The 17,596-nt window shown below is 48.6% G+C and overlaps 1 protein-coding gene across 2 annotated transcripts in view; it reads right to left on the reverse strand.

Annotated features, from left to right (window-relative positions):
- scn1laa (sodium channel, voltage-gated, type I-like, alpha) overlaps positions 1-17,596 on the reverse strand; it is a 157,989-nt gene that overhangs the window by 60,230 nt on the left and 80,163 nt on the right. For both annotated transcript variants that reach the window (XM_067987358.1, XM_067987359.1), the window contains exons 18-21: positions 16,908-17,062; positions 16,228-16,401; positions 14,680-14,802; positions 12,970-13,242 (exon numbers count right to left, since the gene is read on the reverse strand). In XM_067987358.1, the coding sequence (XP_067843459.1) occupies positions 12,970-13,242; positions 14,680-14,802; positions 16,228-16,401; positions 16,908-17,062 (725 nt within the window). The remainder of the gene's footprint in view (positions 1-12,969; positions 13,243-14,679; positions 14,803-16,227; positions 16,402-16,907; positions 17,063-17,596) is intronic.

The following is a 17,596-nucleotide window of genomic DNA, read 5'->3' on the forward strand; positions in this document are numbered from 1 at the left end:
GGGAGGTGATAAAGCCCGAGAGTGGAGCGAGAGGTGATAAAGCCCGAGAGTGGAGCGAGAGGTGATAAAGCCCGAGAGTGGAGCGAGAGTGAGAAAGCCCGAGAGTAGTGCGGGAGGTGATAAAGCCCGAGAGTGGAGCGAGAGGTGATAAAGCCCGAGAGTAGAGCGAGAGGTGAGAAAGCCCGAGAGTGGAGCGAGAGGTGATAAAGCCCGAGAGTGGAGCGAGAGTGAGAAAGCCCGAGAGTAGAGACGGAGGTGAAAAAACCCGAGAGTAGAGCGAGAGGTGATAAAGCCCAAGAGTGGGAGGTGATAAAGCCCGAGGGTGGAGCGAGAGGTGATAAAGCCCGAGAGTGGAGTGAGAGCGGGAGGTGATAAAGCTCGAGAGTGGAGCGAGAGCGGGAGGTGATAAAGCCCGAGAGTGGAGCGAGAGGTGTTAAAGCCCGAGAGTGGAGCGAGAGGTGTTAAAGCCCGAGAGTGGAGCGAGAGTGAGAGGTGATAAAGCCCGGGAGTGGAGCGAGAGCGGGAGGTGATAAAGCCCGAGAGTGGAGCGAGAGGTGATAAAGCCCAAGAGTGGAGAGGGAGGTGAGAATGCCCGAGAGTGGAGCGAGAGGTGAGAATGCCCGAGAGTGGAGCGAGAGGTGAGAATGCCCGAGAGTGGAGCGAGAGCGGGAGGTGAGAAAGCCCGAGAGTGGAGCGGGAGGTGATAAAGCCCGAGAGTGGAGCGGGAGGTGATAAGCCCGAGAGTGGAGCGGGAGGTGATAAAGCCCGAGAGTGGAGCGGGAGGTGATAAGCCCGAGAGTGGAGCGAGAGGTGATAAAGCCCGAGAGTGGAGTGAGAGCGGGAGGTGATAAAGCTCGAGAGTGGAGCGAGAGCGGGAGGTGATAAAGCCCGAGAGTGGAGCGAGAGGTGTTAAAGCCCGAGAGTGGAGCGAGAGGTGTTAAAGCCCGAGAGTGGAGCGAGAGTGAGAGGTGATAAAGCCCGGGAGTGGAGCGAGAGCGGGAGGTGATAAAGCCCGAGAGTGGAGCGAGAGGTGATAAAGCCCAAGAGTGGAGAGGGAGGTGAGAATGCCCGAGAGTGGAGCGAGAGGTGAGAATGCCCGAGAGTGGAGCGAGAGGTGAGAATGCCCGAGAGTGGAGCGAGAGCGGGAGGTGAGAAAGCCCGAGAGTGGAGCGGGAGGTGATAAAGCCCGAGAGTGGAGCGGGAGGTGATAAGCCCGAGAGTGGAGCGGGAGGTGATAAAGCCCGAGAGTGGAGCGGGAGGTGATAAGCCCGAGAGTGGAGCGAGAGGTGATAAAGCCCGAGAGGAGAGCGGGAAGTGATCAAGCCGAGAGCACAGCGAGAGCGGGAGGCGATAAAGCCCGAGAGTAGAGTGGGAAGCGATAAAGCCTGTGAGTAGAATTAGAGTGGGAGGTGATAAAGCCCGAGAGTAGAGCAAGAGGTGAGAAAGCCCGAGAGTAGAGCGAGAGGTGAGAAAGCCCGAGAGTGGAGTGGGAAGCGATAAAGCCCGAGAGTGGAGCGAGAGGTGTTAAAGCCCGAGAGTGGAGCGAGAGCGGGAGGTGATAAAGCCTGAGAGTAGAGCGAGAGCGGGAGGTGATAAAGCCTGAGTGTAGAGTGGGAGGTGAGAACGCCCGAGAGTGGAGCGGGAGGTGATAAAGCCCGGGAGTGAGCGGGAGGTAATAAAGCCCGAGAGTGGAGCGAGAGGTGATGAGCCCGGGAGTGGAGCGGGAGGTGATGAGCCCGGGAGTGGAGCGGGAGGTGATGAGCCCGGGAGTGGAGCGGGAGGTGATGAGCCCGGGAGTGGAGCGGGAGGTGATGAGCCCGGGAGTGGAGCGGGAGGTGAGAAAGCCCGAGAGTGGAGCGAGAGGTGATGAGCCCGGGAGTGGAGCGGGAGGTGATGAGCCCGGGAGTGGAGCGGGAGGTGAGAAAGCCCGAGAGTGGAGCGGGAGTTGATAAAGCCCGAGAGCGGAGCGGGAGGTGATGAGCCCGGGAGTGGAGCGGGAGGTGATGAGCCCGGGAGTGGAGCGGGAGTTGATAAAGCCCGAGAGTGGAGCGGGAGTTGATAAAGCCCAAGGATGGAGCGGGAGTTGATAAAGCCCGAGCATGGAGTGGGAGGTGATGAGCCCGAGAGTGGAGCGGGAGGTGATGAGCCCGGGAGTGGAGCGGGAGGTGATAAAGCCCGAGCATGGAGTGGGAGGTGATGAGCCCGAGAGTGGAGCGGGAGGTGATGAGCCCGGGAGTGGAGCGGGAGTTGATCAAGCCCGGGAGCGGAGTGGGAGGTGATAAAGCCCGGGAGCGGAGCGGGAGGTGATAAAGCCCGGGAGTGGAGCGGGAGGTGATAAAGCCCGGGAGTGGAGCGGGAGGTGATAAAGCCCGAGAGTGGAGCGAGAGGTGATGAGCCCGGGAGTGGAGCGGGAGGTGATGAGCCCGGGAGTGGAGCGGGAGTTGATAAAGCCCGAGAGTGGAGCGGGAGTTGATAAAGCCCAAGGATGGAGCGGGAGTTGATAAAGCCCGAGCATGGAGTGGGAGGTGATGAGCCCGAGAGTGGAGCGGGAGGTGATGAGCCCGGGAGTGGAGCGGGAGTTGATCAAGCCCGGGAGCGGAGTGGGAGGTGATAAAGCCCGGGAGCGGAGCGGGAGGTGATAAAGCCCGGGAGTGGAGCGGGAGGTGATAAAGCCCGGGAGTGGAGCGGGAGGTGATGAGCCCGGGAGTGGAGCGGGAGTTGATAAAGCCCGAGAGTGGAGCGGGAGTTGATAAAGCCTGAGAGTGGACCGGGAGGTGATGAGCCCGGGAGTGGAGCGGGAGTTGATCAAGCCCGGGAGCGGAGCGGGAGGTGATAAAGCCCGGGAGCGGAGCGGGAGGTGATAAAGCCCGGGAGCGGAGCGGGAGGTGATAAAGCCCGGGAGTGGAGCGGGAGGTGATAAAGCCCGGGAGTGGAGCGGGAGGTGATAAAGCCCGGGAGTGGAGCGGGAAGTGATAAGCCCGGGAGTGGAGCCGGAGGTGATGAGCCCGGGAGTGAAGCGGGAGGTGATAAAGCCCGGGAGCGGAGCGAGAGGCGATAAGCCCGGGAGCGGAGCGGGAGGTGATGAGCCCGGGAGCGGAGCGGGAGGTGATGAGCCCGGGAGCGGAGCGGGAGGTGATAAAGCCCGGGAGTGGAGCGGGAGTTAATGAGCCCGGGAGCGGAGCGGGAGGTGATGAGCCCGGGAGCGGAGCGGGAGGTGATGAGCCCGGGAGCGGAGCGGGAGGTGATGAGCCCGGGAGCGGAGCGGGAGGTGATGAGCCCGGGAGCGGAGCGGGAGGTGATGAGCCCGGGAGCGGAGCGGGAGGTGATGAGCCCGGGAGCGGAGCGGGAGGTGATGAGCCCGGGAGCGGAGCGGGAGGTGATGAGCCCGGGAGCGGAGCGGGAGGTGATGAGCCCGGGAGCGGAGCGGGAGGTGATGAGCCCGGGAGCGGAGCGGGATGTGATGAGCCCGGGAGCGGAGCGGGAGGTGATGAGCCCGGGAGCGGAGCGGGAGGTGATGAGCCCGGGAGCGGAGCGGGAGGTGATGAGCCCGGGAGTGGAGCGGGAGGTGATGAGCCCGGGAGAGGAGCGGGAGGTGATGAGCCCGGGAGCGGAGCGGGAGGTGATGAGCCCGGGAGCGGAGCGGGAGGTGATGAGCCCGGGAGCGGAGCGGGAGGTGATGAGCCCGAGAGTGTGTTCAGCTCGAGGAACTTCGGCTCAGAGTTGTTGAGCTGGAGTCCGAGCTGCAGACATTGCGATGCATCCAGGACGTGGAGAGTTACCTGGACACTTTGGTTCAGGAAGTAGTCACACCCCTTAGATTCGGTAGTAGTTTAGATTCGTTCAGTGTTTCGGGACAGGAGGGTGTGACTGCGAGTCAGGCAGGTATCTAGTGATCGAGGCGCCTCAGCCCTTGACCTTGTCCAACAGGTATGAGGTACTTGCTACATGTATGGATGAGAGCAAGGACTGCAGGGATGATGGGCAAACGGACCATGGCACTGTGGTAGAGGAGGCTGTTCAAGTAGGGGGAGTAAAAAGGAATGTGGTAGTGGTAGGGGATAGTATAGTCAGGGGGTAGACACTGTACTCTGCAGCCGCGACTGAGCGTTCCAAATGCTGTGCTGCCTGCCTGTGCCAGGGTTAAGGATATCTCTTTGCGGCTGGAAAAGAACTAGGAGCATGAGAGGGAGAATCCAATTATCGTGGTCCACGTAGGAACCAACGACATAGCTAGAACTAAGAATGAGGTTTTGTTGAGACAGTTTGAGGAGTTAGGGTTTAAATTCATAAGCAGAGCCTCAAAGATAATAATCTCTGGATAACTACCTGTGCCATGTGCAAATTGGCATAGGGTCAAACAGATCAGAGAGTTAAATGCGTGGCTCAAAGAGTGGTGTGGGAGACAGGGGTTTCGATTGATGAGGCACTGGCACCAGTACTGGGGAAAGAGGGAGCTGTTCCGATGGGACAGGCTTCACTTAAACAGGGCTGTGACCACTGTCCTGGCGAATCAAATAACTAGGGCTGTAGATAGGGCTTTATACTAAAAAGGAGTGGGGAGGGGTCAGGTGAGGGGAAATTTAGAAATCTAATGAGAAAAGTTAAGACAATAGAACAGCGTAGTGACTTGGGTAAAGATAAGCAGAGTGTGGCAGGAAGGGACAGAGAGTTTACCAATAATAGTGCAACAACAAATAAGGTCAAAGCAGGAAAAAATGGTAAAAAGTCAAAATTAAAGGCTCTTTTTCTAAATGCATGGATAGATGAATTAATTGCACAAATAGAGATAAATGGGTTTGGCCTGATAGCCATTGCAGAGATATGGTTACAAAATGACCAAGGTTGGGAACTTAATATTCCAAGGTACATGACAGTTAGAAAAGATAGGTAGAATGGAAAAGGAGGGGGTGTAGCCCTAATAATAAACGATAACTTAAGGACAGTAGTGAGAAAGGATCTTGGCTCGGAAGATCAGGAAGTAGAATCAATATGGGTGGAAATTAGAAATACCAAGGGACGGAAAACACTGGTGGAAGTAATTTATAGGCACCCTAAAAGCAGCAATGCTGTTGGACAGAATATTAATCATTAAATAATGGGAGCTTGTAACAGAGGAAATGCTGTCATCCTGGGGGACTTTAATCTGCATATGGACTGGGCAAATCAAATTGGCAAAGGTAATTTGGAAGACGAGTTCATGGAATGCATTCGAGACGGATTCCTAGAGCAATACATCATGGAACCAACCAGGGAACAGGCTATATTAGATCTTGTATTGTGTAATGAGATAGGGTTAATTAGTAATCGCACAGTAAAAGAACCTCTGGGGAAGAGTGATCAAAATATGATAGAATTTCACATTGAGTTTGAAAGTAACGTACATAAGTCTGAAACTAGAGTCTTAAACTTAAATAAAGCCAATTACATAGGTATGAGGGGTGAGTTGTCAAAGGTAGTTTGGGAAATTAAATTAAAGGGTTTGACAGTTGAAAAGCAATGGCAAACATTTAAAGAAATATTTCAATATTCTCAATAAGTATACATTCCATTGAGAAATAAAAACTCCACGGGAAAAGTGATCTACCTGTGGCTAACTAAAGAAGTTAAGGAGAGCATAGATTGAAAGAAGAGTAATAAGCCTGGGGATTGGGAGGGTTTTAGAAACCAACAAAGGACAACCAAAAAATTGATAAAAAGGGAGGAAATAGAATATGAAAGTAAATTAAGAAATATAAAAACAGACCGTAAGAGATTCTACAAGTATGTAAAAAGGAAGAGAGTAGCAAAAGTAAACGTGGTCCCTTAGTGGCTGAGACAGGAGGAATTATAATGGGGAAATCAGGAAATGGCAGAAACGTTAAACAAATATTTTGTATCTGTCTTCACAGTAGAAGACACAAAAAGCATACCAAAAATAATGGGGAACCAAGGAGTGAATGAAAGTGAGGAACTTAAATTAATATCGCTAGAGAAAAAATACTGGAAAAATTAATGGAACTAAAAGCTGACAAATCCCCTGGACCTGATAGCCTACATCCTAGGGTTCTAAAAGAGGTGGCTGCAGAGATAGTGGATGCATTGGTTGTGATCTTCCAGAATCTGGGGAATTTTGGAACGGTCCCAGTGGATTCGCAAATGTTACCGCGCTATTCAAGAAAGGAGGGAGAGAGAAAACAGGGAACTACAGACCAGTTAGTCTGACATCGGTCGTCGGGAAAATGCTGGAATCCATTATTAAGGAAGTGGTAACAGGGCACTTGGAAAATAATAATATGATTAGGCAGAGCCAACATGGTTTTATGAAAGGGAAATCATGTTTGACAAATTTTAGAGTGTTATGAGGATGCAACTGGCAGGGTAGATAAAGGGGAACCAGTGGATATAATATATTTGGATTTTCAAAAGGTGCCACATAAAAGGTTGTTACACAAGGTAAGGGCTCATGGGGTTGGGGGTAACATATTAGTTGGGATTGAGGATTGGTTAAAGGTCAGAAAACAGAGAGTAGGGATAAACGGTCATTCTCAGGTTGGTAGGATGTAACTAATGGGGTGTTGCAAGGATTAGTGCTTGGGCCTCAGCTATTTACAATCTGTATTAATGACTTAGATGAAGGGACTGAGTGTGAAGTATCCAAGTTTGCTGATGATACAAAGTTAGGTGGGAAAGTAAGCTGTGAGGAGGACACAAAGGGCCCGATTTTACCAGGGGTGCGGGTTCTCGGCGGGTGGTCATTCGGGCGCGTGAAAAACACGCCGTCCGAATTGAGTGCGTTGCGCGCGCGATCGCGGGATAATTGAGGTAATTAGCCGGCAGTTACGGGTTCTCCGCTTCTCAGCCGCGTGCCGGCGGGCTGCGCATGCGCAGTGATGTCTGAGCGATGGTGGAGCTCCATTAAAAGGGGAAGTCCACCAAAGCCCCTCCAGCCACAACCAAGAGTCCAGGCAACATGGAGGAAGGCAGGGGTAAGGCTGCTCCCCGATTTACAGACCACGCCCTCCAGGTGCTGCTGGGCGGGGTCCGCATGAGGAGGGAGACGCTGTTCCCGAGTGATGGAAGGAGGTGCCCTGGCTCCGCCACCAAGAAGGCATGGGAGGAGGTGGCGTCGGAGGTCAGCAGCAGGGGCAACACCACCCGAACTTGGATGCAGTGTCGGAAGAGATTCAATGACCTCACCAGGTCCGGGAAGGTGAGTACACTAACGCACTCTGCCTCACTCCGTCTTCCACATCACCTCAAACACCTCACACTCCACTGACAGCACAGCGCTCCCGCACCAATCCTCACAGCCACCCAACTATCATCCTCACAGTGCCTGCACGTACCCACCGTCCCTGTCCCCACTCGACCACTACCACACACCCCAATGCCCATACAATGGGATGGCCATGTGGCACACGCATCCTCCCATCCATCTGCCACACGCTCAACCCACTCACACCAATGCTTGAAGCGTCTCACAATGCAATCATCACTCAATAACGTTTTTGTGTTTTGCCCTCACAGGAGAAGTGTTGCAAGAACGCCCGGGAAAGGGCCCACACCGGAGGGGGCCCGCCACACGTGGTGGGTCTGACAGACGCCGAGGTGGAGGCGTTGGAGATCAGCCACACGCTACATTGCCTGTCCGTGGTGGATGGCGAGGCTGGGTCTGGCGAAACGGCCGGTAAGGGAAAGCTGACACTCAGCACTCATGATCGCAAATGATCTTAGCATCACATGGCATATGCCGCACCGCCACATTTGGTCACATGCCTGATATTGCCCTCTGTTCTCTTGCAGGGCCGTCTGCGAGCGCCGTATCCATTGAGGGCAATTCCTCAGAGGACCTGCCGGTCTCTGAGGGTGCATCGTCACACATGAGCCAAGCATGCACCAGCGCAGATACACACACCTCGGTGGGTCCCCCCCACTCAGTTAGTTGGGATTGCACATGGTGAGTCACCACGCACACGTGAGCATGAGCAGACCCTAGTGGCAGGGTCAGCCACGGATGGTCCGTGTCGGTGGGAGCACTCTTCTCCAGGCTCTGCTCAGCCGGACCCAGATGCTGAACCCAGGGGGCCACCAGTCAAAAGGAGAGTCGTCGAGGGGCACCAGCACATTGCCGAGGTACTGGGAGAGGTGCCACGCGCACTCTCCACAATCGCACGGAGGATGGAGGAGTCCAACTCCTGCATGAGGGGAATGGTGGCACAGGTGCAGGAGGGTATCGCCGAGATAGTGTCGCAGGGACGTGAAGGCATCTCTGAGATAGTGTCGTGGGTAGGTGCGGGAATGTCTGCGGTGGAGGACAGGCTAGCCTTCCTCAAGCGTCACGCACAGCTCACCAATGAGTCCATCCAGGCCCTCACAACGGCTGTTCGGATTCAGGGTGAGCAACATTCTGCCGCCATCAACAGGTTGACAGATACATTGGAGGTGGCCTTGCAAGGTCTCACACACGTCATCCAAACTGCCGTCCAGCAGGGTGGAAGGGGTGATGTGGGCCTAGGCCATGAGAGGGAAGATGGTGAACGGGGACATGGAAGTGTGGACGCTACTCAAGGTGCCCCCACGTCTCACCCGTTGCCCCCCTCTCAACCAGTGCCCGCAATAGTCCCTCCTCTCCAGGTGGCCGAGTCTGCCCCTGCACAGGTGCAGGAGGAGCAGTCTGTGGAGGTGCCCTCACGGGCACCAAAACCCAGGGGGCGTCAGCCCAAAGCATCTACCCGGTCAGGGCATGAACAGGAGCAACCTGCCACCACCTCTGCTGGAGCCACAGGGGTAGCACCACGTAGGGGTTCCAGAAAAAGAAAACCCAAGGTTCTGTGAACACATAGGGATGGCACCAGGGTGTTTGACGATTTGTTATCTTTTTATTTCTAGTCCTTGATTGGTACCACACAATAAACTCAATTTTTCTCACCAATGCTGCCAACTCTTGTCCATTATTCTGCGGCTTGTGCAATAGGTCCCTTCCGTGCGCCTCATCATGACGACGAACACCTGGTCCCACCCATTGGGCATAATACAGTGGGTGCAGGTGTACAGGCACCACTCTTCTGTGGAGGGAGCCTGTATGGACCCTCGTCTGTGCACGTTATGATATGTGAACGCCTCACACAGTGTGATGTTAGGAGAACTGTTGGCATATGAGTGCCTCCCTGGCCTGACGAGCATGCAGGTGAGCCGGTGTTCGGCCCATGGGTCGTTCCTCCTCCTCTCGCTCATACTCCTCCTCCTCTTCCTCCTCCTCCTCCTCCTCCTCCTTATCGTCGTCCTCAATGTGGGTGGCGGGTGTGCATGGGGCCTCCTCCAGCGGCACCCCTCTCTGTAGTGCCATGTTGTGCAGGGCACAGCAGACAACTATAATTCGTCCCACTCTGAGTGGCGTGTATTGGAGCGCTCCCCCGGAACGATCAAGGCACCTGAAGCGCATCTTGAGCAACCCTATAGCCTGCTCAATTGTAGACCTGGTAGCAATGTGGCTGTCATTATATCGACGCTGCGGCTCGGTAATGGGGTTCCTCAGAGGTGTCATAAGCCACGTGTGCAGGGGATATCCCTTGTCGCCGAGGAGCCAGCCGTTGCCGGTGTTGGGTGCGTGGAATAGGGGCGGGACGGTGGACTCCCTGAGGATGAGGGCATCGTGGCAGCTGCCAGGGTATCTGGCGCACACGTGTAGGAATCTCTGGAGGTGGTCACAAATGAGCTGGGCGTTCATGGAGTGATACCCCTTCCTGTTGATGAACAGCCCTGGCTCATGTGGAGGTGCCCGTATTGCTATGTGGGTGCAATCGATTACACCCTGCACCCGTGGGAAGCCAGCCACATCATGGAATCCAATCGCCCTCTCCGTCTGGCTGCGCTCATCCATGGCGAAGTTGATGTCGTTCGAGGCCCTGCGGAACAACCCATCGGTGACCTGCCTTATGCACTTGTGTGCAGACGACTGACAGACCCCGGTGATGTCCCCCGTGGCACCCTGGAAGGATCCGGAGGCGAAGAAGTTGAGGGCAGTGGTGACTTTGACGGCGACGGGTAAGAAGATGCTGCTTGGTCCATCCGGGAGCAGCTCGTCATTAAGGAGGCTGCAGATGTCGGCGACTACCTGGCGAGTGACTCTGAGCCTCCGTATGCACTGCTGCTCAGAGAGGTCCATGAAGCTGAGCCTCGGTCTGTAGACCCTTTTCGGAGGATAGTGCCTCCTGCGACGCATCTCTCTCTGCGGTTGCCCTCCATCCTGCTGTGCAGGTGGGTGTGCCACAGCACCGTGTTGTGGAGATCCACGTCTCTGAGGCGGACGGCGTGGAATGCGAGGCTGCTGAGGCTGGTCATGCTGTTCGTCCTCCGAGGATGTCAACGCAGCACCCATCTGGCAGGTGTAGGTCTGAGGGGTTGTGCACGGTTGAAAAGTGTGTCCTCGCACAGGGGTTGCGGTTCCACGCCGGTGAATCTTCTTGCTTGGAGGAAGGTGGTGGAGGGCAAGCGTTGCCCAATGTTACGGAGTGTCCTCCTGCGTTGGTGAAGGCTCTCCCCCCCCCACCTGTGGAATGCACCTTGGCAGCTGCCAAAGGCTGCTGGCTGCAACACGTCCGTTGGGAGTGAGAGTGTTTCCCCCAGTATGGGAAACAGTCTCAGTTCAACGTAAAATCCCACACTCAATCGGGTCAGTTAATGACCTGAAATAGCTACATAAATACTCTCAAGTGGAACCCCGCTGGCTTTAAGTGCCTGCGGGATTCCCACCTGCGGGGTCTGCGCGCGCACGCCGGCGCGTTGGCGTGGAACCCGGAAGTGGGCGGGATCAAGGCGGGATCCGGTCGGGGTCGTCCTTTTTCCGATTTTCGAGGCCCCCCCGCCGAGAACGCACCCGAGAGCGGGTGCTAAAATCGGACCCAAAGAGTCTGCAAAGGGATATAGACAGATTAAGTGAGTGGGCAAGAAGGTGGCAGATGCAGTATAACATGGAGAAATGTGAGGGTATTCATTTAGGTAGGAAGAATAGAAAAACAGAATATTTTTTAAATGGTGAGAAACTATTAAACTTTGGTGTTCAGAGAGAAATGTAGGTAACGCGGCAGCCAATTTGCGTTCAGCATGGTCCCACAAACAGCAATTTGATAATGACTAGCCAATCTGTTTTAGTGATGTTGATTGGAAGGAAAATGGCAGTGGAAAACAGTATGAAGACACTATTTAAGCAATTTAGTTTATTTTGTGGTATTTGATGGTTCCTGATTGCAGAGTTGAAAAAATGTTGAATATTCTTATGAAGTGGTTTTGAGATGCTTGCCATTGCTGATTGGAAATTTTCCTATTTGTCCAGTAAATGGGAATGGTTTCTGATTGCTTTGCATTTAGTCAATGGGATATTTGAACCAATCAGCATGATAAACTTAACAGATAACGGTAATTTGAGGTACCAAAATTTGAGGTGTAACTCAATTGAAAGGTGTGACCAAGTGCAGTCATCAGGGTGAAGCAGGGTTAGATGATGGTAAATAATTGGACCAGGGCTTGCAGATATAATTCAGTGCCCATTTAAAGTCAAACATTCTGTCCTTACTTTTATATTTCCAGTATGAATTCCTATGTCTACATTTCGAACTAGAACTACCCATATAAATCTATCATACTTTAATAACACCCTCCCACGAATTCTGGCAGAGGTGCAAGATTTTTAATATATTATTAGTTGATCTCCTACGGCATCTCACACTGGGAATCCAGACCAGATATATTCTTGAGGTGAAGCAGGATTAGAGGCAGGACCAGAGTGCAATCATTTAATTCAGCCCCTATTTTAAAGTCATAAATTCTATTCTCATCTTTATATTTCCATCATAAATTCCTTTGTCCACATTTCTAGTTGAAACTGTCTATTTACACGGTAATTACACTACCTTTATTTCTCTCAACCCCCCCTCTCTCCCTCAACCCCCTCTTCTTTCTCAACCCCTTCTCTTTCAACTCCCCCTTCTTTCTCTCACTCTCAATCTCTCAACCTCCTCTTCCTTTTTCTCATCTCTGAGTCTCTCGCTTCTAAGATTCCCCATGTGTACTGGTGCTTATCTGTTTAGAAAGAACAAAGTTGCATTTATATATGGCCTTTCATGAGCTCGGAACATTCCAAAGCACTTCACAGCAAATGAAGTACATCTCGAATATAGTCACTGTTGTAATATAGGCAAACACAGCAGCCAAAAATGCTCACTGCAAGGACCCACAAGCAATAATGAAACCAGATCATCTGTTTGAGCAATGCTGGTAGAAGGATAAAGGTTGGCCAAAACATTGGGAGAATTCCCCTGCTCTTCTTTGAATAGTGCCATGTAATATTTTACGTCCACCTGAGAAGGCAGGTGGGGTCTCTGTTTCTTCAGCGTAAAACTGATCAATACCATCGATGCACTAAGTGATTTTAAATAAATTTCAACTTTGAATATTTTATCCACATGACAACTACAAGCGGATTACACCGTGATAATGATTTATAGATACATGGTTAAATGTACTACAGTCCTAGCACACACATTTTTGAAAAGAATCCAGACAGTAATGTCGGGAAATCCATAAATGATATATTTTAATTTTTGAAGTAAAGCAATGCTTCCTAAACTCCTGATTTTCAACCAGAACCACATGACTGACAAAGGAAGAATACTTATGGAGTTTGAAATATGATGAAGCATTAATATATTGAGGTGATATATTTCTACCAATGAGTGTGTGGGGCATGTCAATGATACAGAGTGTACCAGCTTTGAAAAGGAGCTCAATTTGTTTTTCAATTTAAAATAATGTTATTGAAACAAAAGGATTTCCTAATATATACAAAAAAAACAGCAGTATTGAATAGAAAAGCTGCTTGCAACCTTAAAATAAGACAATAGTATCATTTAATTATCAAATTTAATTTTAAAAAATCTTTCAATAATGAAAATTTTTCATCAGTTCAAACGGCAACCCAATTTGTTAACTCACCACTTGTAGTAAAGCAAGGTAGCCAGCTCCAACATTGTCAAAGTTGATTTTTACATTTGTCCATCGTGCAGACTCATTATGCTGAAAGCAAGCAGTCATGTTGTCAACAGTTTTGATGGGGAACTTTTCTCCATCAGTTGTGTTGATACAGCGGTAGTACTTCCCAGCAAAAAGATTCACACCCATTATACTGAAAATGAGCCAGAATATCAGGCAGACAAGCAGCACATTCATGATGGAAGGAATTGCTCCAAGAAGGGCATTGACGACCACCTAATCATCAACATTTGAGGAAAAACATGTTAGTCAAACTATAAATGTCAGAATGAGAAAAGATGCTTGGTTGTATAAACGGAAAAAGTGATTTTTGTTCAAAGTAGTTTCTGTAAGTTGTAGTTTTTTATGCATGCAGCTGAAATAAAACTAACTGTTTGTCCAATGAAGATTAAATACATCTTGCAACAAAGCATACAAAATGATCACAAATAAGGGTGTAGAAACAATATAAATTAATTAAAGAAAACTATTTGACTAAGTGGTATTGCATGTATTGAAAAATGCAACATAAAGCAAAAACCTTGTGGTGGATCGATGATGTCATAGAATTTGATTACTGCAAAGAAAACAAAATATGCAAAATTATAAGTAAAATACAGACTTCAAAATCAAAACTAGTGACATAATACTGTGAAATTGGAAAATAAAATTAAACAATGGCAGATCTTAGTTTGGCAGATGTGAGACTAAGTTTGGCAGATGTGAAACTAATAATGATCATTTTTGTTACCCTCACAGAAAGATCATACTGTGAAGTGAGCAACAAATTCACAAATTTGCATTGTCTGCATGAAGCTTTACCTCCTAGAAGTGCATATCAGGAATTTGAGTGCAGCGGTCACATGATTTTCTGTCCATTAAAAGCCGGTGGGTCCCGCTGACCTCTACACTCAATTTCCTGATATGCGCTTCTGGGATGAATTCCCGATGTGCACTCCCAGCAGGCAAAACTTCGTGCCAGGAGCATGAACTTGTAAAGTTGAACCAGTGATATTCATTTAAGATTCTTTCTCAAAACTCTTCAAATGCTATTGTATTCACAAAGCTGACGATCAGTAAGGGGGTTTCTCACAGTTAAAACTCACATTTCAAATTGCACCAAAAACTGTGTCATGGAGCTGGGAATTTAACTGATTTTATTTTTAATAATTTTCAGAAAGCTCTGCAACTAAACAATACATAACATATGTATTTTTTGTGAGAAATACCAATTTAAATCCTCAAAACATTATAAATAAGCAAACCTTATGATACCAACATGTCAGTTGGATAATATGTATTATATTACTGTACTGTCAGTTAGCAATATATATTACTATTTTCTTTTAAATGAAAGTATATTTAGTCTTCCTTCAGTCAGGCATCATTTTATATATGTTTGCACCTGGAAATTCTTTGGGAATGCTTTAGTGAAAAATTCCTGGTATATAACTGAAATGCTGAACAGAAGAGTACAAGTGAATTTTACATATTATGATATTGGATAGTTTGTGGCCATGTGCTGAGATATTGTAATGCAGCTCCGTATTAGGATAGTGGAGAAACTGTGAGAGAGCCACTTCTGTAACGTTAGTCATTCATATTTCATTTATTTGATTTGGATCCAAATGCACCTTATATACATGCATAATTTGAGGTTTTGATCCATCTTACCCTCATGCCTTCAAATCGTGACAAGGCCCTTAGAGGTCTCAAAGCTCTTAGTGTTCTAAGAGACTTAATAGCGCCTAGTTCCGAGCAGCCCAGAGCATTAGCTATAAGGCTCACTAAAGAGACCTGCACAAAAAAGGAAAGAGAAAATCCAACTGGTTAATGTAGTTTGTGAAACTGTACAGTATGATACGGTATTTGTAATATGCTTCTCAGTAAGAATTAAGGCTGGCCCATCTACATCAGCTGCATTCGAAATTTTTATTGTTAGTTGGAAGTGATAAGTTAATATAAATTAAGTAAAAATGGCATCGAAAAGGACTGATTTGATTCCACAGCAAATTTTCACATGATCCCAACAATAACTGAACCATGATGTTCTGTTAAATATTTGATTACCGAAGATTAGACAAATCTCTACAACATTTAACCTTGTTCTGAATCAGACATTTTTCTAAGCTCCTTAGAAGAATAGAGCATTAATAAACATCATCCAGGACAAAGCAACCCGCTTGATTGGCACCCCATCCACCACCCTAAACATTCACTCCCTCCACCACCGGCGCACAGTGGCTGCAGTGTGTACCATCCACAGGATGCACTGCAGCAACTCGCCAAGGCTTCTTCAGCAGCACCCCCCAAACCCGCGATCTCTACCACCTAGAAGGACATGGGCAGGAGGCACATGGGAACAACACCACCTGCACGTTCCCCTCCATGTCACACACTATCCTGACTTGGAAATATATCGCCGTTCCTTCATCGTTGCTGGGTCAAATTTTCTGGAACTCCCTACCTAACAGCACTGTGGGAGAACCTTCACCACACGGACTGCAGCGGTTCAAGAAGGCGGCTCACCACTACCTTCTCAAGGGCAATTAGGGATGGGCAATAAATGCTGGCCTTGCCAGCGATGTCCACATCCCATGAACAAATAAAAAAAACCAAGAGATCATTACTTGAAATTCCACATCATATTATAAACAGTCTAAATTATAACGACATATTAGCACAAATGATCATACCACACACATATAAAATATGAAAAATTAAAGCAGTTAGCAGTACAAGTTTATATCTTCTTTTCAATTAGCATTACAGGTTTATACTTTATATAGAATATCCAAAAGATTACCTTAAATTCATGAAAACAATGTGCAGGTACACCTTAAATATGCTCTTTGTATTATTCAGGATAAGTACAAATTTTTTTTGTAGAATATGATGTGGTTTTTCACTTATCGAAGTGGGGGACATCGCTACCGACAATATTGAATGGAACGTTTTTCTACTTTTATCACCAAAGTCAGCATCAAGCACTCCCAGGTATACTGGAACATGAAGAGGAGCTCTATCATATAACTCCTTACTACTCTATCTCAACAAATCTCCTGAATCTCGGAAGAGTAATCACTACTGCATCCGAGAAATTTTCATTTTATACAGTTGTCCCTGAGCAATACAGCAGCAGGCATCATATGCCAAATCTATAATGCTGTCACCACATACCATGGATTACCAACAACAAGAAAGGAAATCCAGAATACATACATCAACAATGAGGAAGTCCAGCCAACACCATGCATTAGTGAAATACTTCACAAAACCGTAGGCCACCCACTTCAGCAGCATTTCCAGAATGAAGACATAGGTGAAGACTTTATCAGCATATTCGAGCATTGACTTGATGCTTTTCCGTTGTTCAATGTAAATATCTTCAAAAGCCTAAAAATGAAACACTAGGTAAAAACAATTGTATTTTACTAAAAGATAATTTGAGTTTTCTAATCAGATTTCCCACCTCTTTTTCTTTCTGTTGAAAAGCTTGGCACTTCTGTTTCCTAACAACACACAACTTCCAACAGTCTGGAGGGTGAGTTAGTCTGGACCATGGTTTTCTCCACAGTTACTGCCAGTTTTGCTTTGTTGTAGATTAGTAGGATTGGTCTTAACAGGTCTTGGAACTCCATAGATATAAAAAGTGATTCTAACTCTATTGTATAGCAATGGCCTTATGGTATCTGAGTTATCAGTTGTAATTTAAATCATGTTTGATGGATTGAATGACTTGGTTTATCAGGCTATAGAGGGGAGGAATCTTTAGTTTCTCAAAATGTAGAGTGCACTTTATCTTACTTCATTTTTTACACACAACTGTGGTATGCACAAATAGAAGAGCGTGCCAACTGTGTGAAAAATATTTAAATTGTTTAATATAAAATCCTACTCACCAGAGCACCACTGCTGAGAAGAATCATGAAAATAATGAATGTCTCAAACCAATTGTGTTCCACTATTCTGTAACAGGTCTTTCTGAGGTTCCACCATGATTTGCCTGAGTCCTCTTCTATGTTGACATAGCAGCATGGGAATTTTCGTACACATCCTGAAAAGACGATAAAAATTAATGTCCAGGCCAAGCCTGTTAGAGATATCATTTGTATTTCCTGCAAGAAAGGAAGACGTTTCATGAACGTCTCCATTTAGTCCACAAGCGTGACCCTGAGCTTCCAGTTGCTTGCCACTTTAATTCTCCATCCCACTCCCATTCTGACCTCTCTGTCCTCGGCCTCCTACATTGTTCCAATGAAGCTCAATACAAGCTCAATCTTTTGATTAAGCGCTTTACAACCTTCCGGCCCCAACATTGAGTTCAACAACTTCAGAACACATCCACTGCATTTTCTCGGACAGCATGTACTGGTAATGGTTTTGCTGTTGCCATATGCACCTCCTCTGGACCCATCTTTTGTTTCTTTATTGTCTCATTACCACCCCCTTTTGCCTTGCACCATCATCCCTTTTGCCATTTAATCACTCCTGCCCTCCACCCTATCACAGACCTTCCCTTTTGTTCTTTCACCACTCGCCCCCCACCCCATCCTTTCCCTGCCTCAGTACTTCCTTATAAACTGTTAAA

The sequence above is a fragment of the Heptranchias perlo genome, chromosome 7 (genome assembly GCF_035084215.1).
Source record: "Heptranchias perlo isolate sHepPer1 chromosome 7, sHepPer1.hap1, whole genome shotgun sequence".
Lineage (NCBI taxonomy): Eukaryota > Metazoa > Chordata > Chondrichthyes > Hexanchiformes > Hexanchidae > Heptranchias > Heptranchias perlo.